This window comes from Marmota monax, unplaced genomic scaffold (assembly GCF_021218885.2).
Source record: "Marmota monax isolate L192 unplaced genomic scaffold, Marmota_monax_Labrador192_F-V1.1 WCK01_AAM20220418_F8-fsc00002, whole genome shotgun sequence".
Taxonomy (NCBI): Eukaryota; Metazoa; Chordata; class Mammalia; order Rodentia; family Sciuridae; genus Marmota; species Marmota monax.
The window spans coordinates 5,020,660-5,044,108 of record NW_026693571.1 but is presented as its reverse complement, the minus strand read 5'-3'; the positions used below and the strand labels follow the sequence as shown (position 1 = coordinate 5,044,108).

At 34.4% G+C, this 23,449-nt stretch overlaps 1 protein-coding gene across 19 annotated transcripts in view; it reads right to left on the bottom strand.

Annotated features, from left to right (window-relative positions):
* Nucleotides 1-23,449, bottom strand: part of Camk2d (calcium/calmodulin dependent protein kinase II delta) — a 301,140-nt gene that overhangs the window by 72,559 nt on the left and 205,132 nt on the right. For 10 of the 19 annotated variants that reach the window (XM_058583741.1, XM_058583746.1, XM_058583747.1 and 7 more), the window contains exons 5-6: nucleotides 11,966-12,031; nucleotides 8,862-8,934 (exon numbers count right to left, since the gene is read on the bottom strand). In XM_058583741.1, the coding sequence (XP_058439724.1) occupies nucleotides 8,862-8,934; nucleotides 11,966-12,031 (139 nt within the window). Of the gene's footprint in view, nucleotides 1-7,837; nucleotides 7,911-8,861; nucleotides 8,935-11,965; nucleotides 12,032-23,449 lie in introns of all 19 variants that reach the window. The other 9 variants (XM_058583743.1, XM_058583750.1, XM_058583742.1 and 6 more) reach the window with 1 other exon arrangement.

Genomic DNA, 23,449 nt, shown 5'->3' with positions numbered 1-23,449 from the left:
GCCAATTCAGAAGAAATGGAACTCCTTGAGTTTTATCATGAAGGACCACTGAATGACTGGGGAAAGTATCCATAATTAGAGATACCTAGAATACTTGACTGTGGGGTCATCCAGGAAAATAATAAATCCATCTGGATTGGTATTTCACCCTACACCCATGAAGACTGTTCAGCTGCAGTTATGGACAGGAAAAGGCAGGGATATTTCAAGGGGATTGTATATGTATTTAAAAATCAGTAGCATTGACTAGCTTTACATTTATGTATATCTTCTAGGCAAACCTTAAATACAGAATTGTGGATTGCAAGCTGAAAAAATTACAAGGATTATTGAATTAATTAAAGGATTATTTGCTTTTGAATATTTTAATCAGAAGATTGCTTTAAATAGCCAGTTTCAGTGAAATGCTGAAAATATCACACAACTTCAGGCTTGACTCAGCAACTTAGAGAGACCCCCATCTCAAAATTAAAAATAAAATGAAAAAGGGGTAGGTAGTTCAGTGGTAAAGCACCACTGGGTTCAATCCCCAGTACCACCAAAAAAGTAAAAGAATAAAAGGACATTATACAAATTTGGTTTCTAAATAACTCTTTGTATATAATGTGTTTGAATAATCCTGTTATTGTGTTCTGTGAGGGTGTGGAATTTCTGAAGAACATTTGAAGTAGGACAGGCACATTTACTCTGACTTTTTTGAATCACTACCACTTATGTACCCTCCTTGAAAATATATTGTATGACAAAAAGTTCATTGCCAAGTAGGTTAGTTCAAATTCTGAATGCCTACAAAAAGGAAAATAATTGATGGTTATATTTCACCAAGTGGGTAAGAGTAGACTCTCTCAGCTAATAAGTGGCTGCCTCCTTAGAAAGGATGTTTATTTGCTACTATGCCACTATTTTTATCTTCTATAATGAATGAGACAGGTGAGATTAGAAAGCAAGTTCTTTCAGTGAATGAGAGTTTTCCATGGGGCACAGTAAGATGACAGAAATGGGAAGCATGATAACTAAAAAGAAATGTGAAAAGTCTGGGCTCATGTGCTGGTCCTAATTGACAGACTCTTGGAGCTAGCTAACTAGCTCCTTTATCTCTTAAATAAATATTGTAAAGCTACTAAATTATGCCTCATAAGTGTCTATGGAATGATGGAATCTGTGGTTTCATATCACAGGACCTTTGTCCTCTGTAGAGATACCATACACATTAGCGATTAGCTATGATGGTCCAGGGCAGCTGGCCATTTCAATTGTAGGACATCTAATATTTAATGAATCTATTATATTAGTCTTTATTTATTGAGATTAGCTCTAAATTCTTACAATGCAATCACTTTTGGTTTTTTTTTAAATAGATTCTACTGACATTCTCACACATAGGTTCCTTCCCCACCCCATTGCTTCCTAATGATGCAGGATTTTCCATGACATCTGGTCTCAATGTCAACAACCATTTATAGCATATCAGCTGTAATGAGCAGCAACTGTTTGTAAGTTTTGTTCTGTATTTCTATATGAACACAATGACAACTTTTCTTCAATATGATCCAAGATTTTCTTGAATATTTTCAAATACATCAAAGTACCCAGGCAAGATGTGAAATCACTGTTAGAACTGGAAGAGACTTGTTAGAACTGGAAGCAACTCAGAGAGACCCCCATCTCAAAATTAAAAATAAAATCAAATAACTCAATCTACTGAGGTTCTAAAGAGATAAAGCCAGGACTGACAGCCAGAGTCCCAATTTCTTTCCTTCTAATGATGAGATAGAAAACCTTTCTGATGTTTTAAAAATGTTTCATTCTCAAGGTGGTTCACTTGATATATATGTTTAGAAGAGTTTGAAGTATTAAAAAATATGTACACTGATAGTCAAATAAAATTAGTGGAAAACTTATGAAAACCACATAGTTTTAATCTTGCTTCTCCCATAGTTTGTTAAGAAAATGATTTGGCAAGGTAATGGTCATCTTCAAAGATTTATCTGGGCACATATATGATAACTGTCCTCAATAAGACTTAACCATAGGGAATATATGTGCGAAATCACATGTATTTTACTTCTTTCTTTTTTTAGTATTATAAATATAATAAACTATTACTTTTATTATACATATTATTTCATTCTTACGTTCCCTTGGATATTATTCTTAAGGAGTAAAGACTGTCTATTAGAGTTTCTTTCCTCTATTGGAAAATCTAAATATTTCAACAAGAAGCTCACCATTCTCTTCTTTGGTATGTTTTCAGTCACTTTTTTCTGTGCTAGAGAAGGTGTGAACAATGCTCCCAGAAATAAACAAAATGAAAATCTGTATGAATTGAAAAGCTAGAGTGTCAAGCTTGCTTATTTCATCTTGCACATAGTACAAGTGATTTGAGCTTTTATCTTTATATGTAATGAATGCCTGAGTTCTTGTCCTTAGCATAGGGAGTTTCTAGCTGAGTTTTTGATGAGAAAGCATTTTATTGTCATGAGTATGTGAGCAGGTTCACAAGAATCACTTGGTATTTCATTCTTCTTTCTTTCTTTTCCCTTCCTTCTTTCCTTCCTTCCTTCCTTCCTGCCCTCCGTCCCTCCCTCCCCCCGTCTCTCTTTCTTTCTTTCTATTTTTGGTACCAGGAATTGAACCCAGGGGTACTCAAACACTAAGCTACATCCCCAGCCGTTTTAATTTTTTTTTTTTTTTTTTTGGAGATAGGTTCTCGCTAAATTACCTAGGGTCTTGCTAAGTTGCTGAGGCTGGCTTTGAATTTGCAGTCCTCCTGCCTTAGCCTCCTGAGGCCCTGGGATTACAGGTATGCATCACTGCATTCCTCAGCTTCTTAATTGATTTTTAAACAATGGGCATGCATTGTTCTTGCAGTGTAGTAGACTTAAAGACAAAGTGTAACTTCAGTGTGACTGTGCCAACTGTCCAGTTTCTTCACTGCCTCACACACACTAGGCACCCAATAAACTCTAGTATGCCTAAATGAATTATTAAAGTTTTCAAATATATAATTTGTTTCTAAAATATTTAAACATACATTATACACACATAATGTGTTCTTTAAACTTCAAACTTTTATCTAAAGATGTTTCTGAAAAAAAGTAGAATACTTGTGGTATTATAATTATTCAAAACAAAGTTAGAATTTGATATATCTACTACCTATAGTTAACAAAGATTAACTGAATGCTTTTCATCCTTCTCCTACCCCTGAAAATTAATTTCTTTTTTACTCTGATCATAAGTTTATTTCTCTGAAATAGTTTTAGAAATTCTACCCCCAAAATGTCCAGAATTATTCTCTTCATTAAAATATATATCAATATATCCTCATATCCATCCATCTATCCAATGATTTCTCCATTCAGTAATGCTGTTATTCAGAAGGGAAGCTCATAGGAAAGAAAGGAATTTCTGCTCAGGGAATTTGCAGTGTTTTGACTTGTTATTAGAAGATTCAATTGTGTATATAAAGCCTTATATCCACATTGTTATTCATGATTCAACTGATTCACAGAAATTATGTTCTGTAGGTTATTTTATTTTATTTTTTTCTGGTATTGAGGAGTGCTCTACTTTTGAACTATATCCCTGCCCCTTTTAAAAAATTATTTTGAGATAGGATCTTGCTAAGTTGTCTAAGCTTGACTCAACTTCTGATTCTCTTGCTTCAGTTTCCCAAGAAGCTGGGATTATGGATGTGTGCAACCAGGCCAAGCTTGATAGGTTTTTAAATGAGTGTTTATGACATCTGACCTAATATTTCCACATTTCTTGTGACATCAAGAATTGTCATTTGTTACTGCAAACTCTCTTTGACCTAATATTCTTTGGGAGGAAGAACTTGTCTCATATACTTACTCCCCCCCAAAACTGATTGTTTTCATATGGTCTAGATCAAATGTGGTAAATGCATATTTTTTCTTTTTTATATCTCCAGCTAGGGATGTGGCCCAGTGGCAGAGGGCTGGCCTAGTATGCATGATGCCCTGAATTCCATCCCAGCACTACAAACAAACAAAACATTTTAACTACATCTCATTTTCCAAAGTCTTTTGGCCATGTCAACTTATTAATTTTCTAAGTAGGAAACCTTTTCTTTATACACTAGTCTATTGTCAAAGTATGTTGTCTCTATTCCACATTATAAGTTAAATATGCCTTATTTTCTTTATTCTTAATGATAAAAATTTTGTTTTTTCTGGAAGATTAATAGGCATGACTATTAAAGCCTTTTGATTTATTAACCATTTCCCAAATAGTTCATAAAACTAGTAATAAAATTATTTGCCCAGTATTATTTTGATCTACTCTTTGATCTCTGTAAAAGTTTCAATTCATTTAACTGAATTGAGAGGTGGTAGTAATTAACTATGTAGACTTGGAACAAAATTGCTAGGGCATAATCACATCTTACTGAGTGAATTTGAATAAGTTATTTCACTTATGCTTACCAGATTTTCCCAAAGTAAACATGGAGACAATCACAGTACCTTTTGTGTAAAGCTGTTGTGAAGATTCACATTACACAGCATAGGGTTGCTAAGGTCCTGCCTTGATCCAGACCTTCCCAAAGAGTCCAGTCCTATCCTTCAGCTATAATAGTATAATTTTTCATCAGTGCTAGATGTCTCCAATACAACCTGGGTCCACATCAACCGGCCGCCATTGGCTGCATCTCAGACGATAGACTGCAATCCATGTATCCACAGGGTACTGCTTGGTGCTGTCTGGTGTACTTCTTTATGCTAATATTCTATCATTCTGGAACTTTTCCTATTACTTGTTTCTGAGACATCTTCCAGTTGCCTCAATCTTGGTTCTATGCTTTCGATCTGGTGGATTCCACGGGGTGGCAGTTAATTAAATGTTCTACTGGGATTCTTTGGTCTGAAGATATTCTCATCCTTATGTTATCCAAATATTAACATGCTCAATAATCTGTTTAAGATTGCCTTTTATATTATAAATATTTATATCATGAATATATAATTCACATACATTTGTATTTTTGGTTGAACTTCATTCATTCCAAAATTAAAAGAACATGTTGTAAGTATTTGCTAGGTTAAGGTTCTATGATAGGTACGGTGGAACAGCTATATTTCCAGTGAGAGGCATAAAGACAAATGCCATAGATGCAGTTGATAATGATAAAAAACACAATATTTTCTATGTCTTTCTCTCTTTCTGATATGAACCAATGTGCATCAAACATTTTAACTGAATACAAACTAGCATATGAGTTGGGATAAGGAAATGAAAAAAAAATATATGGCAGAGGTATACTGCAGGCCTCTTTTTATTTAAAGCCTGGTAATAAACTTCAACAGTTCACCTCTTTTCTCCATTTTACTGTATTGGTAAATATACAATTACAAGCAGAATATCTATCACAAAGAATATCTATCTTGATAAAAGGCATAAAACAAATCTGGGATTCAGAACACTCAAGGTGGGCATATGCTGCTTCCAATGCACATGCTCTGATCCTCTTAGTATGATTACAAAATGCTCCACTGAAACAAGCACCCAGAATCAGACTCAGTGGTGGTCCACCTAAGTCATCAACTTGACAAAACTAGGACAATAATTACAGAAGTCACAACATCTCATAATTTCATCTCTGTCCTTTCCCAAGATTAGAATGAGAATGGAGAACAAAAATTCTCTTCCACTTTGAGAGAAATCTGATGGGTAACATAGCAGGCTGTTACTTTGGTAGTAATACTTTGGTAGTAGGCCTCTCTAGAAATCACTTGCCTAAGTTTTTAATTTCTGACTTTAGTTCTTATGTCAGAAAATATATTTTTCTTCACAGCCTATGTCCCAGGTTTAGTGCCATCTCTGATTAAAGTTCCAGTCTTTGAAGGGAGGACCTTATCACAGGACCCTAACCATTTGTGACTCCCACAAAATATAACTTAAAAGTTATAAAAGAGAATCCACACTTTTCACAGTTGCCTTTTTTTTTTTTTTTTTCATTCTTGGCATTACTGGGCCTAGCACAAGCTAAGCATGTGTTCTACCACTACCACGCCAGCCCTTTTTAAAATTTTATTTTGAGGCAGGGTCTCACAAAATTATGTAGAATAGCCTCAAACTTTCTGTCTCCCTGCCTCTGCCTCCTGAGTAACTGGGATTATGGGTGTGTGTGCCACTGTGCCCCGCTTATGCTTAACTTTTACAGTATATTTCAGTTTACATGACATGGAATAAAATGTTTCAAGTAATAGATTTATGAAATGAGAGTATTTGATAAAATAGCACAAATATTGTGCATGTCCATATGTATTCGGTAAAAAGGAAAGTAGTATTATAAGTTCTGAGATGTAACAAAAATGAGTTATATCTGCTGTACATAGCTAGTAAGAAATTTTGGGGTGACTGCCGAAGATATGAATTTTCAAAGGAACACATTGTTTTTCCTTGATCATAATGGGTACATTTAGTATAAAATCCTATCTTGACTCAAAGAAAATGCCTTTAGACATGCCTTGGCTTTGGTAGTTAAAACTCTCAGAATCAACTGAAATCAAATGATTCCAAGAAACGTAAGTCAGTGTTTTGCAAACAAATCACATCTTCATGTAACCAACTGTTGATATTTAGAAGTATATTCTTCTAGATCACTAAATGAATGGAAACTACATATTTACAATTGATTATAGCTAGGGAAGTCTACACAAAAGAAAACAGTGTAAGTCCTTCCACTGAACACATACAGTATTAGACATTCTAAATTTGCCACTTTTATACTAATGCCTAGAAAACACTGAGGTTGTAGACAATGAATTGAAAATATGTGGTGCGATATAGTACATTAGCTATTTCCCCTACCCTGTAGTTTTCTTTCATTTAAATTTCTGGGCTTTCACTATTTTTCTGAAATACCACAAGTAAAGCTAAAATGTTGAGAGAACAGAACAGAAAATTAATGAAAGAGGAGTATCTTTTTGAACTACTTTATTTCTAAATGATCTAAAACATCTTGTCCTCAATGGTAGTAGACCCTGAGTGAGGTCTTAAAAGTATTAGGAAGTATTGATATGAGAACATAACTTATATGCTATATACACATTACCTGATATTATATGTATTTTCCCATCTGTATTTTTAGAAGACAAGAATATCTTGGTCCCCAGGAATACAAATACATTTAGAACCAAGAAGCCCTCAATGTCCTCAGAATTCCCAGAACTAATGGTACGGGAAAGAGAATATCAGAGTTCAAAATGGCACCCAAACATTTGGGCCAAAAGTCTATGCAATAACACTTATAATTTTGACAATTCTTTTTTAAAAATATTTTTAGTTGTAGATAGACATAATACCTTTATTTTGTTTTAGTTTTTTATGTGGTGTTGGGTATAGAACCCAGGGCCTCATGCATGCTAGGCAAGTGCTCTACCACTGAGCCACAAACCCAGCCCTAATTTTGAGAATTCTTTACAAAATGTTAGTCATATAAATATTAAATAACATGTCTGACAATGTCCACAGAAAAATTTTAAAATGGAGAAGAGATCATCAGCCCTGCTGGAAGTCACATTAAATGCTACATCTATTCCTAGGAGTAAGGGAATATAGAAATCTATTTATTGTTAATGTTAGTAAATTATTTCTCTCTGAATAAATAAGAATTTATATGTCTCAAGTGTGTATTAGAGATAAGAGATTGTGGTGAGAGAAAGTGCCTGGTGAGGGAAAGTTTTGGAAGGATTCCATACATTAAGCAACAACTTTATTGCTTATATTTTTGCCTTTACAAGCATAATTGCAGCTGAACAGTCATTAGGAACTATGTGGTGGTTTAATCTTCTCCAAAGGCATTACTCACCTTCAGGTCCCGATGGACTACGCCCATCTGATGGCAGTGTAGCACAGCCTCCAGGATCTGCTGAATGCAATGACTGCATGCAAACACCAGGGGGCGTGTGTTAGTTCCAAGCTTACACTCACTGTCTGTATACCCTCAGAGAGACTGGGTTAAAGTGCAGAGCTAGCAGACAACTGGAGTTGTATTTTACCTCCTTCAGTCATGTAAACATATTGCTCAAGTAGAGTGACTACTACCTCAGAACAATCGGAATCTTGCCAGATATAAGCCCAAGTGTGGATCAACCTGTTCTAGAAAAATCCATTTTGACAATATTTCATTTGGTTCAGGAGCTCATTTCCTGGCTATAAATTCTTCCAGGAAATGAACTGGAACACAAATATAATCTCTGTAGTTATTGTGCTCTGTCTTCACCCCATGCACAAAAACTGTTTCCCTATTCTCTACCATTTTTTCTGGTATCATTTTAAAAGCTGTTACATTAGCAGGCAAGAAACCATTAAGGTTAAATTAGGATACGTAATGAATTTTTGATAAATCATTAACTTTTTGTGCTTTAATTTAGCTGGCAATTATTATCTTTTGCCTAAGGGTTCGTCAGACTCAAATGGAGCAATGTGTAACCAGTTGTTCTGCTACAGCAACCCATGGTCTCAGAACAGAAGTGGTGTTTAAATCTACAGGCGGACATACATCACAGGCAGAGTTTATCTCCAGGTTAATGCAGGACAATTGAGGAAAGTCTGCCCCCAAACTGCCTCTGGTGGTTTATTGCTTGGAAACATAACAGGTTGTATTCTTCATAGTGTCCTTCCCTTTTTGCTATGATGTATATTTAGCCTGTAGATAAGCAAACTGAAAGAGCCATCATGCATTATCATTTCATCATTTATTCATTTCAGGAGAAAGTGGGAAAGGCAAAGGAACCATATTAAATAACCACCCACCCTGCCCTTTCCCAAGAAAACAACAACAACAACAAAGAATCTCCTTTGATTCAGATTTATGGACTTCATATACTGACCTTCAGGTCCCTGTGAACTATGCCATTTAGGTGACAATGATTTACACTTTCTAGAATCTGCTGTATACAATGACTGCAAAGATACAAGGGCAGAATGGAAGGGAGAACATTTTAAAGGCACATAATCACATTGAATACAAAATAAAATGAAAATTCAAACGAAACAAACAAACAAACAAAAATTGTAGCTCTTCACTTTGTTTTTAGCTTTACATCAGAATTAAATAATGTCGAATAAAGCTAATTTTGGTTCTAACAAAAATGACATCCAACATAGAATTTGTGACAGGTTCAGACAAAACAATTTGAGCTGTGTTTTTTCATTATTAATTCTACAAATTAAATCATCCAATGCAAAACTTGAAATTTCCATATTTAGGAAGAAAAATTTATAAATAATTACCAAAAATGTTCTGGGAAAATTCTCCAGAGAGATAAAATTTCTAGGTTTTTCTCATACACATCTAAACTGTTTAACATCTGAGGTCACAATTAAACATAGGTGTTGAAACAAGAGGGTAAACACAGATGAAGTGGCAGGTGAAACGAGGATTTAAAAAAAAAAAAGGGACACATTTACCATTTTGACTCAGAAGTGGTGTTTCCTGTATAATATATCAATAGGAAAACTAATGCAAGTCTCCAATAACAGAGGGAGAATTTAAAATAGACTCATGACATAAAATAAACCCTCTTCAGTATAAGAATACCCTGGGGAAGGACTGGGGAGCTTGCACAAATAAATAAATAACACATATATACATCAATAAAAAATTTAAATCCCCTAGAGCACTGGTAATTGTTAAACCCACTTCTATACACTTTAGTGAAGGGAAGCTTTTGCTTATTACTATTCAAAATTCAACTTTTATGCTATTCTTAATAAAAGCTCACTAATGACAAATAGACTGCTAATTAAAATAGAAGAAATCATTTGACTGCGACCCATAAGGTCCCATGAGCTGTTATCTGACATACAATAATGCAGAACATATCACACAGATGAATTTTGTAAAAGTTCACTGTGCAGTTCAAGTGCAAGTATGAACAGAACTACATTCATTTAAGGGTGGAGTGAACAATTTGATAAGGACATTTTCAATCATTTAATGTACAAAATAATGCTACTCTAAAAGACATTGCTGAATTTAAAAAGTAATCAGATTTATTATAGTATAGACATAAAAAATTGATGATTATGATTTTGTAGCTCAAGTTCTATCAACAGTAATAGTGAAAGAATCTCACACTGGTGGTCATTGACTATGAAGCTTATTTGAGTATTATTCATTATTTTTAAATCAAGTGAGTCTTTTTTCTTCTATCATGATATTCACTTCATAACCCCCTCCCTTTTTTCATTTCCTTATTTCTTTTTTTCTTTCTTTTCTCAAAACACAAGTATAAATTATTGGGCCTAGGGAATAATAGAAAATAAAAAAGTAAACATTATTCACCTTTACAATTTTTGACTAGTCAGGATAGATTCAACTCTTAATTTTTTTTAATTATAATTTTTGTTTTTTGGGGTGTTCAAAACCAGGGCTTTGTACATGCTAGACCAGTGTTCCACCACTGAGCCACACTCCTTGTTTCTCAGTTCTTAAATTCTTTAGAACTACTAAGAAAACAGACTTTTACAAATGTTTTAAGGAATATACCCCTTTGTGCTTGTAACTGGAAGAGAATGCTTCTCCTTCATTTTTTTGTAGGACCTATCCTAAAAATATCCTATCGTTCATTTTCAAACTTAATGTAAGCATGCATATTAAATAATACAACTCACAGCTTCTGACCTATTGTCTATAGGACTCTTCAACAGTGAATATAGTCTCTATCTTTATTTGAGCCAATACTGTTCAAATAAATCAGCACATTTAACATAACGTTGAGAGACAAATTATATTCCCTAACTTGTTTACTACCTTGATTAAAATTATTACTCTCTCTTGGCAAATGGGCAAATGGTTACCATAGGCCTGCTCTGAGACCCCTTTTCTGGGTTTAATGAAGATTTGAGGTATACTAAATAACTAATGATTCACTCTTCATGACACAGGTGACACAGAACTTTCTATTTGACATTGGCAGTAAAAATTCCATTAAAAAATTAGAATGTTATGTACAGATAGAATCACAGAATGACATAACAGTAGCATTAAACCAAGTAAAATCTGAAATTTGGAAATGAGCTCATGTATGCATGTGCTACTCGGGAGGGATGGGGAACCTCCACTGTCAGCAGAATATCTGCAGAAGGTCCTGCTACAGATGCATGGCAATGGGAAGTTCTGAGAGCAATAGAGAATGGGGGCAGAAAGGCAACAACTGAATTTTCATAACATCTCATTTACATTGCTAATGAGCTAATTGCTCTTCATCAGTGTTCAAAATAAGTGACTACTACAGAATATATAAGGAATGCTGAGGAAATTGACACCATGCCATCTAAGTAATAGGCAAGCAAGTGCATTTCTGCTATGTCTCTCCAAAAAAGTTGCTTTGGGAAACCTAGGAAGTTCCAAAGTAGACAAAATGTTAGCCCTTTAAAAAACTTCTATAAAGATATCACCAATTAACAAGATTGGGAAATTACTCTTGAATCCTCTGAAATACCTGAATAAATATTTTTCATGTCAGAGTTCCAAGGGTTTTAATGAAACTTCCAAAGAGTTAAGGAGCCAATAAAAACCCTTTAATGAGGCCACTGGGGCAAATGGGTCTGTTACTGCTTTCTAATTTGATGTGCTCTGCTAAGCAGAACTATCTGTGATGATGCAAATGCTCTGGATCTCTCTGTCCACTTGGTAGCCACTAGCCATTCGTGGCTATTAAGCCCTTGGAATATGGCAAGCCCAGCTGAGAAATGATCAAAATAAAATTCAGACCAGATCCATAGCTTTGTTTTCTAAGAATCATTCTAGAGATCCTTAGAAGAGATAAACTTCTATTAAGAAGGACTTATCAGGAAAAGAAGCCTGAGATGCTATTATGAAATTCTTATAAACGTGAAGTGTCATGGTGCATTTAAATATATAAATATATATCAAACAAGAGTTATTTGAATGATGATTCTTATATCTTGCCCAGGGCATGTTACTTACCTGGCATCAGCTTCACTGTAATATTCTCTTGCCACGATGTCTTCAAACAGTTCACCTCCAGTAACTCTGTGGAGACAAACGAGATAATCACAGTTTTTTAAAGAAAGGAAAAAAAAAACCCACAAAACTAGGCATCAGTAGATTTGCAACTAATGTATATACAGAACTTTTTTCTTGGATTTTTTTTTTAAATTATCGAAGCAAGATATTTTAAAACATTATGATATTTACCTACTTTAACAGTCAAATCTCTTTAACTTAAAAATTTCATCTTTTCTATTTGTTTGTGTATCCTTAGATTCTGAGATCATGGTTTTTCTGTATGCCATAAATACATTCAGCAAATATCTTTTACAGAAAATGGTTTCCTTTGAAGTCTTCATTTTGGTTCTCCATTATTAATTGAGGTCTAACAAAATGCATGGCATAGATTAGGAACATTTTCTGAATAAATAGAGATGCTCCACATCACAGCTGGATATGAGTTTGCAGGCCACATTTCTTTGCACATCTTTTCAACTTGTGTGTGTGTGTGTGTGTGTGTATGTGTTTAAACATATATACTTTTCCCCTTGCAAACACATATAGAAATACGTTTTTCTCACAAAAGTGGAATCATGTAATATTTATAAATAAACTAATTTGTTTTCACATTATATTAAATCAAGAACACCTTCAGATCAGAAGCATTTTTTCCTGTTTAAAATAACAGTAGCAAAATGAGTTATTTATAAAAATATTTACATATTTTAGGGTATCTCTAGAAGAAAAATTCTTACAAGTAAAATTTTGGGGTCAAAAAAATGTCAACATTTAAAATTTTATTAGGATGACATGAGAAATTGTTGTCCCAAATGGTTGTGTACCTAAGGCTGTGAAAGTGCCCACAAGCCCAAATCATTTAATATTTTTATTAATAAATAAATTATCTAATTTTTAAAAAATGTTAGGTCATATTAACATGAATGCCTTTACTATTAGTTAGGTGGACCATTTTAACATGCTCATAAATATGAGCTATTTTTTTCTTCTGCTATAATCTGGCTTGATTTTAAAAGGAAATTTCCACTTTGGAGTTTAACCTTATAATATTTTATAATATCTAATCCTTGTTGAGCACTTACAATGTGTCAGGCAGTGTACAAAGGATTATGTTAACTCACGAATTCTCACAATTGCCCTCTTAGGTAACTTTTTTATTCATTCTCTTTAGATAAACATGACAGTAGAGCCTCTTAGGTAATTTTAACATCAGTTTATTGCTGAGAAAATGAAGGCCCAAAGAAGTTTTGTATCTTGCCAGGACTACACAACTTTAAGTGGCACAGACAAGCCATCTACTGCACAGTGCAGTCTTTCCAGTAATGACATTGTCAGACTTTCTAGGTGTTCAGAAGGCATAAGTCATTTGACAAAGCACTAAGTGAGGGTTTAGAGCTTTGGGTTTGATCTACAGAGTGACTCTAAGATGTTTTTTTCTCTTCGTTCTCATTTGCCTTTCTGCTTTACGCTAAGAAATCATCAAATAATAGCATGTTTCAGAGATTGCTGGTTATTATTTTCTTCTCTATTCTTATTTTTACCCTAAAGGAAAAGATTGGATAGTAAAAATCATAAATCTGTATGGACATTTATGCAACTTTCCCCGTCTCCATTGCATTCTGCAATCTTCATGTGGGTGACAATATTTTCAATTTTATTATTTTATATTTAAAATGTATAACATTTTAATGATCATCCAAAATTTCACAAGGCTTCTTCTGAAAGTCCTGATACATGTAATTTGATTTGTAATATAACACAGCTATATTCCTCAGCTAAAATCTATAATAATAATCATTCACAAATGTATCTTAGATAAATGATAAAACAAAATACTTAAATAACCAGAAAGCATTTCCAAGAAATCCATATTGTCCCTAAAATGATGATAAAAGTTTTGTGGGATTTCTTCCTTTGACTATGACTAACATTAATATGATATGTATATAACATATATAGAGATACATATATATCAAATATGTGATATATATCATATATTATCATATATCACATGTGATATATTATCACATATGTGATATATGATATAATCACATATGTGCTATGTTATCATATATATCACATGTGTGATATATTATCATATATATCATATATCTTTATTTCTGACCATATGTACCTATTAAACCTGTATACATTACAATTTTAAATGGTTAAATTGTTCAGTCATACTGAGTAAGAAGTCTAGGGGCCAGGAGCATAGGTCAGTGGGGAAATGCATGCTTACCAGCCATGAAGCCCTGGCTTAAACCCACAGCAACAATACCACCCCCCAAAAAAAGTTTATTGTTATTAATATAATTATTGTTGCCTATAGTAGCTTTTTAGCTATACTATTTCTATCATGAGAACTGTCAGATGCTGAATACTGGAATCTTGACTGATTTGTTATGTTAGTTCTTAATCTAGCATTAACACATATTGGCTCAATTTGCTGGAGTAATAATCAAATGGATTAAGTGACTTTGAAAATCATGCTACCCACTTCATTTATTGTAAGTCAGGACTTCACATGAGCTTAAAAGGGAGAAAAATCACATGCACACTAAAGTTTTACCATCTAAGGCAACAGGCTTTATTTCTTAAGAGGTTTGTATTGAAAAAAAATACAAAAGTCAGGAGAGAGAACTAAAGTCTGATAACTTTCAAAGAACAGCTTTAAACATAGTATAAGAGTGTTTTTGTTTGTTTGGTGCTGGGGATTGAACCCAGGGCCACCTGCACAAGAAGCATGTGCTCTAGCATTGAACAACATCCTACCTGAAGGAAGAGTCTTTTTTTAATGCTGAGTTTTAGGTTATATAGTTAACTATCTCTGACAGCGTTTTCTTCCTCATCTTCTAGCAATCATTCTTTTAAAAAATTTTAAAAAATATCCTTATGTAAGTGAAACCATGTTATCACTTCTACGACATGTATGATAAATGTCTAAGAAGGAAAAAGTGGTATTTATAATAGGATTCATTGCTTTAAAGAGAAATTATTGAAATTCCTATATTTAATGTAACATTTCTATACTACAGTATTGTTTAATGGAGCACAAAATTAAGCAGTAGTTATTACAGAGTTTGGAAAAATTTTAGTGAGCTATGTGAAATATCAGATAATGCCACAAGTTAAATCAGTCCCATGAATAAACTGTTAGATTAATTAACTAATTAAAGATTTGTGAATAAATTGTTGGAGTTCTCCTATGATATGAAGCACATCAATTATATATTTGAAACTTTAATTACCATTTATGAATCTCTAGAACATTAGGGCTGATGGGGAAAAAGAGGATAATCTAGTACACTGAAAATATGAGACTTATTTATCAAAAAGATAAATATTTTTGTTGTTATTTTTGTTATATATTAGGATTTTGATTCACTTTATATTACCCTACAGAATGATTTGTCCTTTTGTGTTTGTAATTTTCTATATGTTTGTGATTTACATCAGAAAAAGGTCAGAAGTAGGTTCATCTTGAATGAAAATTTGTAAAATATCACAAATAATTCAGCTAAGCCTATGAGGCTGAGCAGCTGGTGGAGTCCAAGGTGGGGCTCTGGAAGGTAAGATGGTACCATGTCAATCAAATAAGTAGCACTGACTGGAGGTCAGAACTGGTGCCTGAGGTGGCAGAAGGGAAGCCAGGGGCTTCAGGCTGGGGCTGAGTAGGAAAAGAGGAACCAAACCAGGGCCCCACTAGAGCATGGGGAAGAGGCACTCTTGCCAGACAAAGGACTGGGAATCCCATCTGGAAAAAAGTGGGGATTCCTCTCGGAAAATTTATGTAAAGGTGCAGGATAAACCTCATGAGCTGAAAGCAAATATTTGAACAAAGGCAACAAGGATCACTGTACGTAAGTTTTAAATGTACATCAAGAATGAAGGTCCTCCATAGCTGTCCATTGATTTTCTAGGCAAATACCTCATAGGACCTTCACTTAGCTGCCTAATTTATATTTTGCCTATCTTTATCCCCATTGATACCCTGCTCTGTTGTACTTTAGCCATAATGGCCTTCTTCCAATCCTTCAAGTGATCTGAGCTCCTTCCTGCCTCAGGGACTTTTCACATGCTCAACTCTCTCCCAAGACATTTCCAACTTGTCTACCTTTACTATTTGTTGAGTAAAATCATCAAAACTTATCTTAAATTTTATATTCTCAAACTTCCACCCATCTAAATTATCCCTCCCCCACCTTGAATACTGAGTTATTCTTCACAATACCACCATCACTGTTATGTGTTGGTATGTAGGTGTTTAACATTTGTCTTTCCACCAATATGGCTCTGCAAAGATAGAATCAGTTCGTACTCCTTGGGTGTCAAATAACTAGTGCTGAGTTCAGTGGCTGTGACATAGCAGGTGCTTATTAAATGCTTATTGAGCAGAAGATCAATAAGCAAATGTGTTGGATGATGAGATGTGAATGCCATAATGTTATTACTGACATTGGACCACTTTCCATTACATTAATTTTTTTTTATTTGTTCCTTTTAGATATACATGACAGTAAAGTACATTATGACATACTACATGGAGTATAACTTATTCTAATTAGAATCCCATTTTTATGGTTATACATGATTTTGAGATTCACTGTGATGTATTCATATATGAACATAGGAAAGTCATGTCCAATTCATTCTACTGTCTTTCCTATTTCTTTTCCCCCTCCCTTCCTTTCTTTCCCCTTTAGCTAATCCAATGATTCCTCTCCCTGCTTATTGTGAGTCAGCATCCACATAGTAGAAAGAACATTTGGTCTTTGGTTTGGGGGGACTGGCTTATTTCATTTAGCAGAGTCTCCAGTTCCATCCATTTACTGGCAAATTTCATAATTTTATTATTCTTTTCCATTACATTTTTGATAAGAAAGCAAGGATCTTCTAGACTTTCCTCTAGAAGTCATTTATTTCAGTGTCAGTTCTTATGGCATTTTTCTCATAAGACACAATTTGTCTATGAATGAGTCCTGTTCATCAGTGCATAAGGTATTTGTTAAATGTATTACAAGGCACACATTTGGATTTAGAGATTGAGAAAGGAAAATTATAAGACATAATACTGGGAAGACAAAAATGTATTTCATTTTTTGAAGAACTAAACCCATATCCTTTTTACTGTAATTGAATGCACAGAGTAAGAATATTATACATCCAACTTCCCTATGAAGTTATGCCTATTTCATGTGTTTATAGATTTTTGAGTTTGCAGTGAATAATTAGAGTTTCAAGATGAGTCAAGCAGTGTCACCCTTCCGGGGGCAGAATCAGGTGTGCCATCCTGTGCAGTTAAGGATGCAACAGAAGGTGTGGGGGCCCTGACACCAACCGGGTATGAAGAGATTAAAAAAACAACTCTAGCTACATTTCTCATGTCTTCTTTAGCTAAGATAAATTCTCTTTTTAAGATATTTTCTATCTGAATACCTAGGCTTTGATGATCCCTCTGAAGTAGTCGATTATCTGAGGGAGTCCAGAAATGATTTTTGTAATAATTTCCAAATTGGATAATAGAAATCATAAGGGCCAGAGAGCTGGTTAAATACAAGTTCAAGGAGTTTCTTATTGATTTGGAGATAGAGAGATTCCCTCAGTCCTACTAACAATTACAATGGAGATGATAAAACTAAGAGAATTGGAATTGTTCCATTCAAAACTTGATTTAGGCCAGAAGAGGTAACACGCTTGGGGCTTTTAGAAGCAGGAAGGTGTATTCATGGGCACTGTCCCACCTATGGGGATATTGAGTGGAATGGGGAAGTAAGGTGAACTGATAAGGCCCTAAATGCTTTCAAAGAGCACTAATCTCTGACTCTTACATCTATTCCTTTAATATCTTTTCACCTTCTCTTATCTTACTCTATTCCTGATCACTTCTGTATCCTCTTTCAGTTCTACAACTCTATTTTACAATTACCTTCTCATTTCATCTATCTTTTGCAAACACATGTAAAAGATGTGACAAATATCAAAAGTTCATATTCTTAGCTAGGTGTGGTGGTGCACACCTATAATCCCAGGAGTTTGAGAGGCTGAGGCAGGAGGATCGCAAGTTCAAAGCCAGCCTCAGCAACTTAGAGAGGCCCTAAGTAGCTCAGTGAGACTCACTCTTTCTCTCTCTCTCTCCCTCTCCCTCTCTCTCTCTCTCCCCCCCTCTCCTCCCATCTCTCTGTGTGTGTGTGTGTGTGTTTTGTGTATAAGGGTTGGGGATGTGGCTAAGTGGATAAGCGCCCCAGGTTCAATCCCTGGTTAAAAAAAAAAAAAAAAGAATGCACATTCTTAAAATTGTTTTTCCAATTCAACAATCAAAAAGAAAAAGAAAGAATGAAAATAGGCCTCTTAACCATAATTAAGGGAATATGGAATACAGCAAAAGAAAAAATGGGATATGTTATTTTGTTCCATTGATTTAATATGATGTCTTAGTGCATGTCTGATTAACTATGCAAGCAATGTTTTTCAAAGGTGTATATATCAAAATCAATGTTTCCTAGGAGCTAGGAGTGCAGCTCAGTGGTAGAGCACTGATCTAGCATGCCTGAGGCCCTAGCTTGATCCCCAGTACTGCAAGAAACAAAACAAAACAAAACAAAAAAAAAAAGAATACTTCTTGAAGGCAAATGATAGCAGTGCTGGCATTGAAAAAAAGTTTTATATCAAAACCACAATAAGATACTGCCACATACCCATCAGGATGGTCATAATTAATGAAAGTGTTGATGAAGATGTGGGGAAATTGAAACTCTTACACACTGTTGGTGGAAATGAAAATTGATACAGCACTATAGAATAAAGTATGGTTCTTCAAAAAATTAAAAGTAGAATTATCATATGATCCAGCAATTCTACTTCTGGGTATATGCCCCAAAGATTTGAAAACCGGGTCTCAAAGAAATATTTATACACCTATGTTCAAAGCAGCATTATTCATAATAGGTAAAATAATCCAAGTACCCATCAACAGATGAATAGATAAGAAAATGTGTTCTATATATATATACACACACACAGGGGAATACTATTTAGCCTCCCCCCCAAAAAATTCTAAGACATGCTACAACATGAATAAATCTTGAGAACATTATGCTAAGTGAAATATACCAATAACAATGACAACAAAAAACAAATAATGATTCTACTTATATGAAGTATCTAGAATGATCAAATCATAAAGACAGAATGTAGAATGGTGGTCATCAGGGATTGGAAGAATAGGGAGTCACTGCTTACTGGGTATAGAGTGGCAGCCTTGTGAGACGCAAAGGCCTCTGGAGATGGACGGTAGTAGCACCCCAATGTCTTTAATGCCAGTAGATTGTACAATTAAAAATAGTGAAGATAGTAAATTTTGTATGTATTCTACTGCAATAAAAACAAAATGAAACCAAACAAAGCCAAATGCTTGATAATAGCATTTGATAACATGAGAGTAAAAAAAAAGTAAGTTTATAATCCAATAAACTCTAAATAAATATGGCTACTTCCTATTTCTTTGTGAGTCCAAGAAGGTTTTAGGAACTTATCCATATCATAATCTTGACTTCTAAAAAACTATTATCTACTGAAGAACTCTACACTAGCCAGTTGTTGAACTTTATTATTTTTTTTTCTACTTTTCATTTTTACTTTTAGGCAGCAAGGTCAAGGAGAGAATGAAGCAAACTAAGCATTCTAGTTTGATGTTAGATAATTCTATGAGTTCCGATCAGGTCAAAGTTTTTCTGTGGTATATTTTGGTTAATAATTTTGCTTATTAATTTGGAAAGGGAAAAGACAACATTTCTGCTCATTCACAGGAACTAGAAAAGGGTTGTCAAGTATGTGTATTATAAGGGAAGGCTCTACTCCATCTTTATTGTGCTCTCTAAGCAAAGGTCATTCCAGGAACCATTTCTCATACACAGAAACACTGAACAGGCTAACAGCAGTTCTATCCACATTTGACAATGTCCTATAGCTAACTCATTCTCATTATCCCCTATTCACCAAAATATAAGTAGCATGGTGCTAGAATCCTTTCAGAGATCTGAGGATACTCACTGAATCAGCTGAAATGCTCTCATCCTGGGAACACCAAATTTGAAAGTAAATTGTGAGGTGTGAGCTATTTATAGGATCCTTCATACATCTTTAAGTAAATCTTAATATTGAACTTAGGGCTGTGTAAAATGCTTTGAACACCAGCTCTCACTTATCGTAGTAGAGTACTTTCTTTTTGAGTTGGGGCTGTCTATTATGGGTGGTCAGAGTACCTCTTCAGGAACCTATGACTTGTCATAATGTAACTTTGCAGTGGTTCTACTCTTAGCTCATCAAAATCCTGCTTGGCATATACACGTATATTATAAGAATGGATCAACTGATACAATAAAGCACTCAATGTTTTTGAAGAAGACACAAGTTAATATCAGAATACTGGTACATATATTAAACAAATTTTTAAAAAATTGAAAATGACTGGTAATCCTTCCAGATAAATTGTTGTGAGTATCCTATTGAGTCATTGGGCTTCCCTGCCAGGCATGGGTACTGATCTCTCACATGTTTAGTCCCTAGATTTGAAGCTGGGCCCAGACCCAAATGGGCAAAACACTCTTTCTGAGGTGAGAAATCTGGCTAAAGAGGTCGGCTGCAGTCTAGACTCAAAGTTAGACAACAATGTTTCTTCAGGAAGAAATGAGACCAAAGGAGAAATAACATACTAGGTAATTTGCAATGCAGATAGGCCATACAGATAAATCTAATCTTTATATTCACTTGACTTTATGTTTCATCTATCCAAACTAACTAGTTGCAGTTTTAAATGTTAATTTTTAGATATTTATGGAAATTTTTTAAAGTTTGGAATATCTGCCAGGCACATATTTGTAATCCCACTGACTCCAGAGTCAGGAGGATTGTGAGTTCAAAGCCAGGCTCAGCAACTTAGAGAGGTACTTTCTCAAAATAAAATATAAAAAGGGCTGGGGATTTGGCTCAGTGGTTAAGTGCCCCTGGGCTCCATTCCTAGCAAAAAAAAAAAAAAAAAAAAAATTAACTAATTAATTACTTTTGGGATAACTGATCTTTACTATTGGTCACAATATTTCTAGTAATTTGTTATCACACACAAACATATAAATGTGTGTATACATAGATTTTGTGGATAGATATTTAGATAAATCTTATAAGATAGTACTGAAAAAAAACAACTGAGGATTGAATCCAGGGGCACTTTACCATTGAGCTACATCCCCAGCTGTTTTTAATTTTTATTGTGAGACATGGTCTCACTAAGTTGGGGTTTTCTAAGATGCCAGGAAGTTTGCATTTATCAAACTTTATTCTTTAGACCAATCTACCCTCTGTGGGAGAGGACATACCATAATCACTATTCATATGGTTGTATGGAAGTTTACAAAGGAAGGGCCTACATGTGCCTGCAGGCTATTTAAACAAGGCTAGTTATTTGAACAAGATGTCCCAAACTAAATCATTAAGTTCTCCTGTTGGAGACTCATTCATTTACAGCTTGTTTGTTTGTTTTTAATAATAAAAATAACTATGTGGAGAGTTAAGCTTACCGCCTCTGGGTCAGTGTCATCTATATACTAATTCTACAAATGTTACTAAACTGTATCTATAATATGCATGAGGTTTGCATATCCTATCAGATATGGATAAAAAGAATTGAGCTCTAAGTTCAATTTTCAAGCATGTGGTCTGGTGGAGAAAATAGACACATAAAAAAATCAAAGATTATGTTTCTACGAAACATGCTTTAAAGCATAGTTTTACTTATAAAGGCAGAATCCTTAAGGCCTGGCAAATCCAAGATAAGGGAATCATCCCATTTACAGAGGAAGTATGTGCAACTGTAAGTCTCACCCAATACTCTTCTTTTTGGCATGATGAAAGGGATAAATGTGCACAAATGGAACATACATGGAATGACTATGTGTGAACTTATTGATGGAAAAGCTGTGGCATCCATACTGGACAAATGCACAAACTGATGCCCAGGTGCCAGCCAGCAAGCTGGGAGTCCTGTCACATTTTGTCAGTTCATGAAGAATCCTTGCTACTGCCTCCATTTTCTATGCCTCACAGAATGCTCCAGAACATTGTGGTCTAGATTCAGGAAGTCACAATGTATAAAGCAAGAATAAGCAAAAACCCAGGAGGAAATAATGAATTTACAAAGATTTGAGATGACAAGGAAAATAATGAATTATTTCTGGGGAGGGTGAGAGCCACTTTCACAGAGAAAGTGCTGTTTCAGAAGGACTCATGTACATGAGGGAGAAATGTGGAATGGGAACACTTAGGAGTTCAGCTGAAGAGAAAAGGGAGAAATGGAATAAAAGGACCAATCTCTCTTCTTGGGTCCCAAGCTTTTCTTCCATTCTTTGCAATAAATTCCTCAGGATATGCCTTAATACTGAAGGGGACTTCCAGAAACTACTTTCTCTCCAATGCACTTAATATTCTACCTTCTACCAACATTTTTTATAGTATGCTCTGTTATACTTTCACACCAGAAACGCATTTCTAGCATCACAACATTTTCCCTTGTATCTGAATAGACAGAGGCTTACTTCAATCAATTCTTTTTCTTTTTTAATGAAGGGTTAATTTTCACATGGTTTAACAAAAACAGTACTTCCTGAAGTGAATGTAGGGTAGTAATCTCATTTTCTTTAAATATCAAGAATTATTATTAGTTTTATTTCCAAATTTTTGATCTAGTCAATAGCAAATAGTGACTTAGTAATGGTATCTAGGTTTAGCAGGCCTTTTCAGAAATTCCCACACTTCAGCTTACGTATTCTGTTGTCACCATACTATATACATCATCCGACAACAGATTTCTTATCTTTTACTGGCAATTTAGTTGTGTTTACTAAATATTACTGAATGTCTTATTTCATTTGTGTTTGCGTATGTGCATATATGTGTGTGTGTGTGTGTGTGTGTGTGCATACATAAGCATACATACCCACTTAATTAGGAAAAAATAGCCCCATTTGCTAAGGTAATTTTATGACTGTTACTGGATACAAAATGTTCAATCGATTTGAAAATAAGCCTCACAGTAAAGCTGCACCAATTTATGTTAATTGGAAAAGAGAAGGCTAGCCTGCATAGCCATATTTCTGAATTAGGAAATATTTTTCTAAGGAAATGAAGCCAATATTTCTTTTAAATAAAAGGTAATAGAACCTTCTTTGCCTCTTTTACAAAATTAGAAATTCTACCAGAGCTCCATTAAGAAACAACTAAATATCCACATGCAACATGCAGATTATTGTTCAGGATGTATTTGGAATCTTATTTATACTAATTTTTAGCCTTTTTCTATCTAGAAAGATTTACCAAAGCTTAGATCATTCAAATTGGTGCCTTTAAAAAAATTATTTATGTAGGTTTTGTATGCTAGTTATACTACAT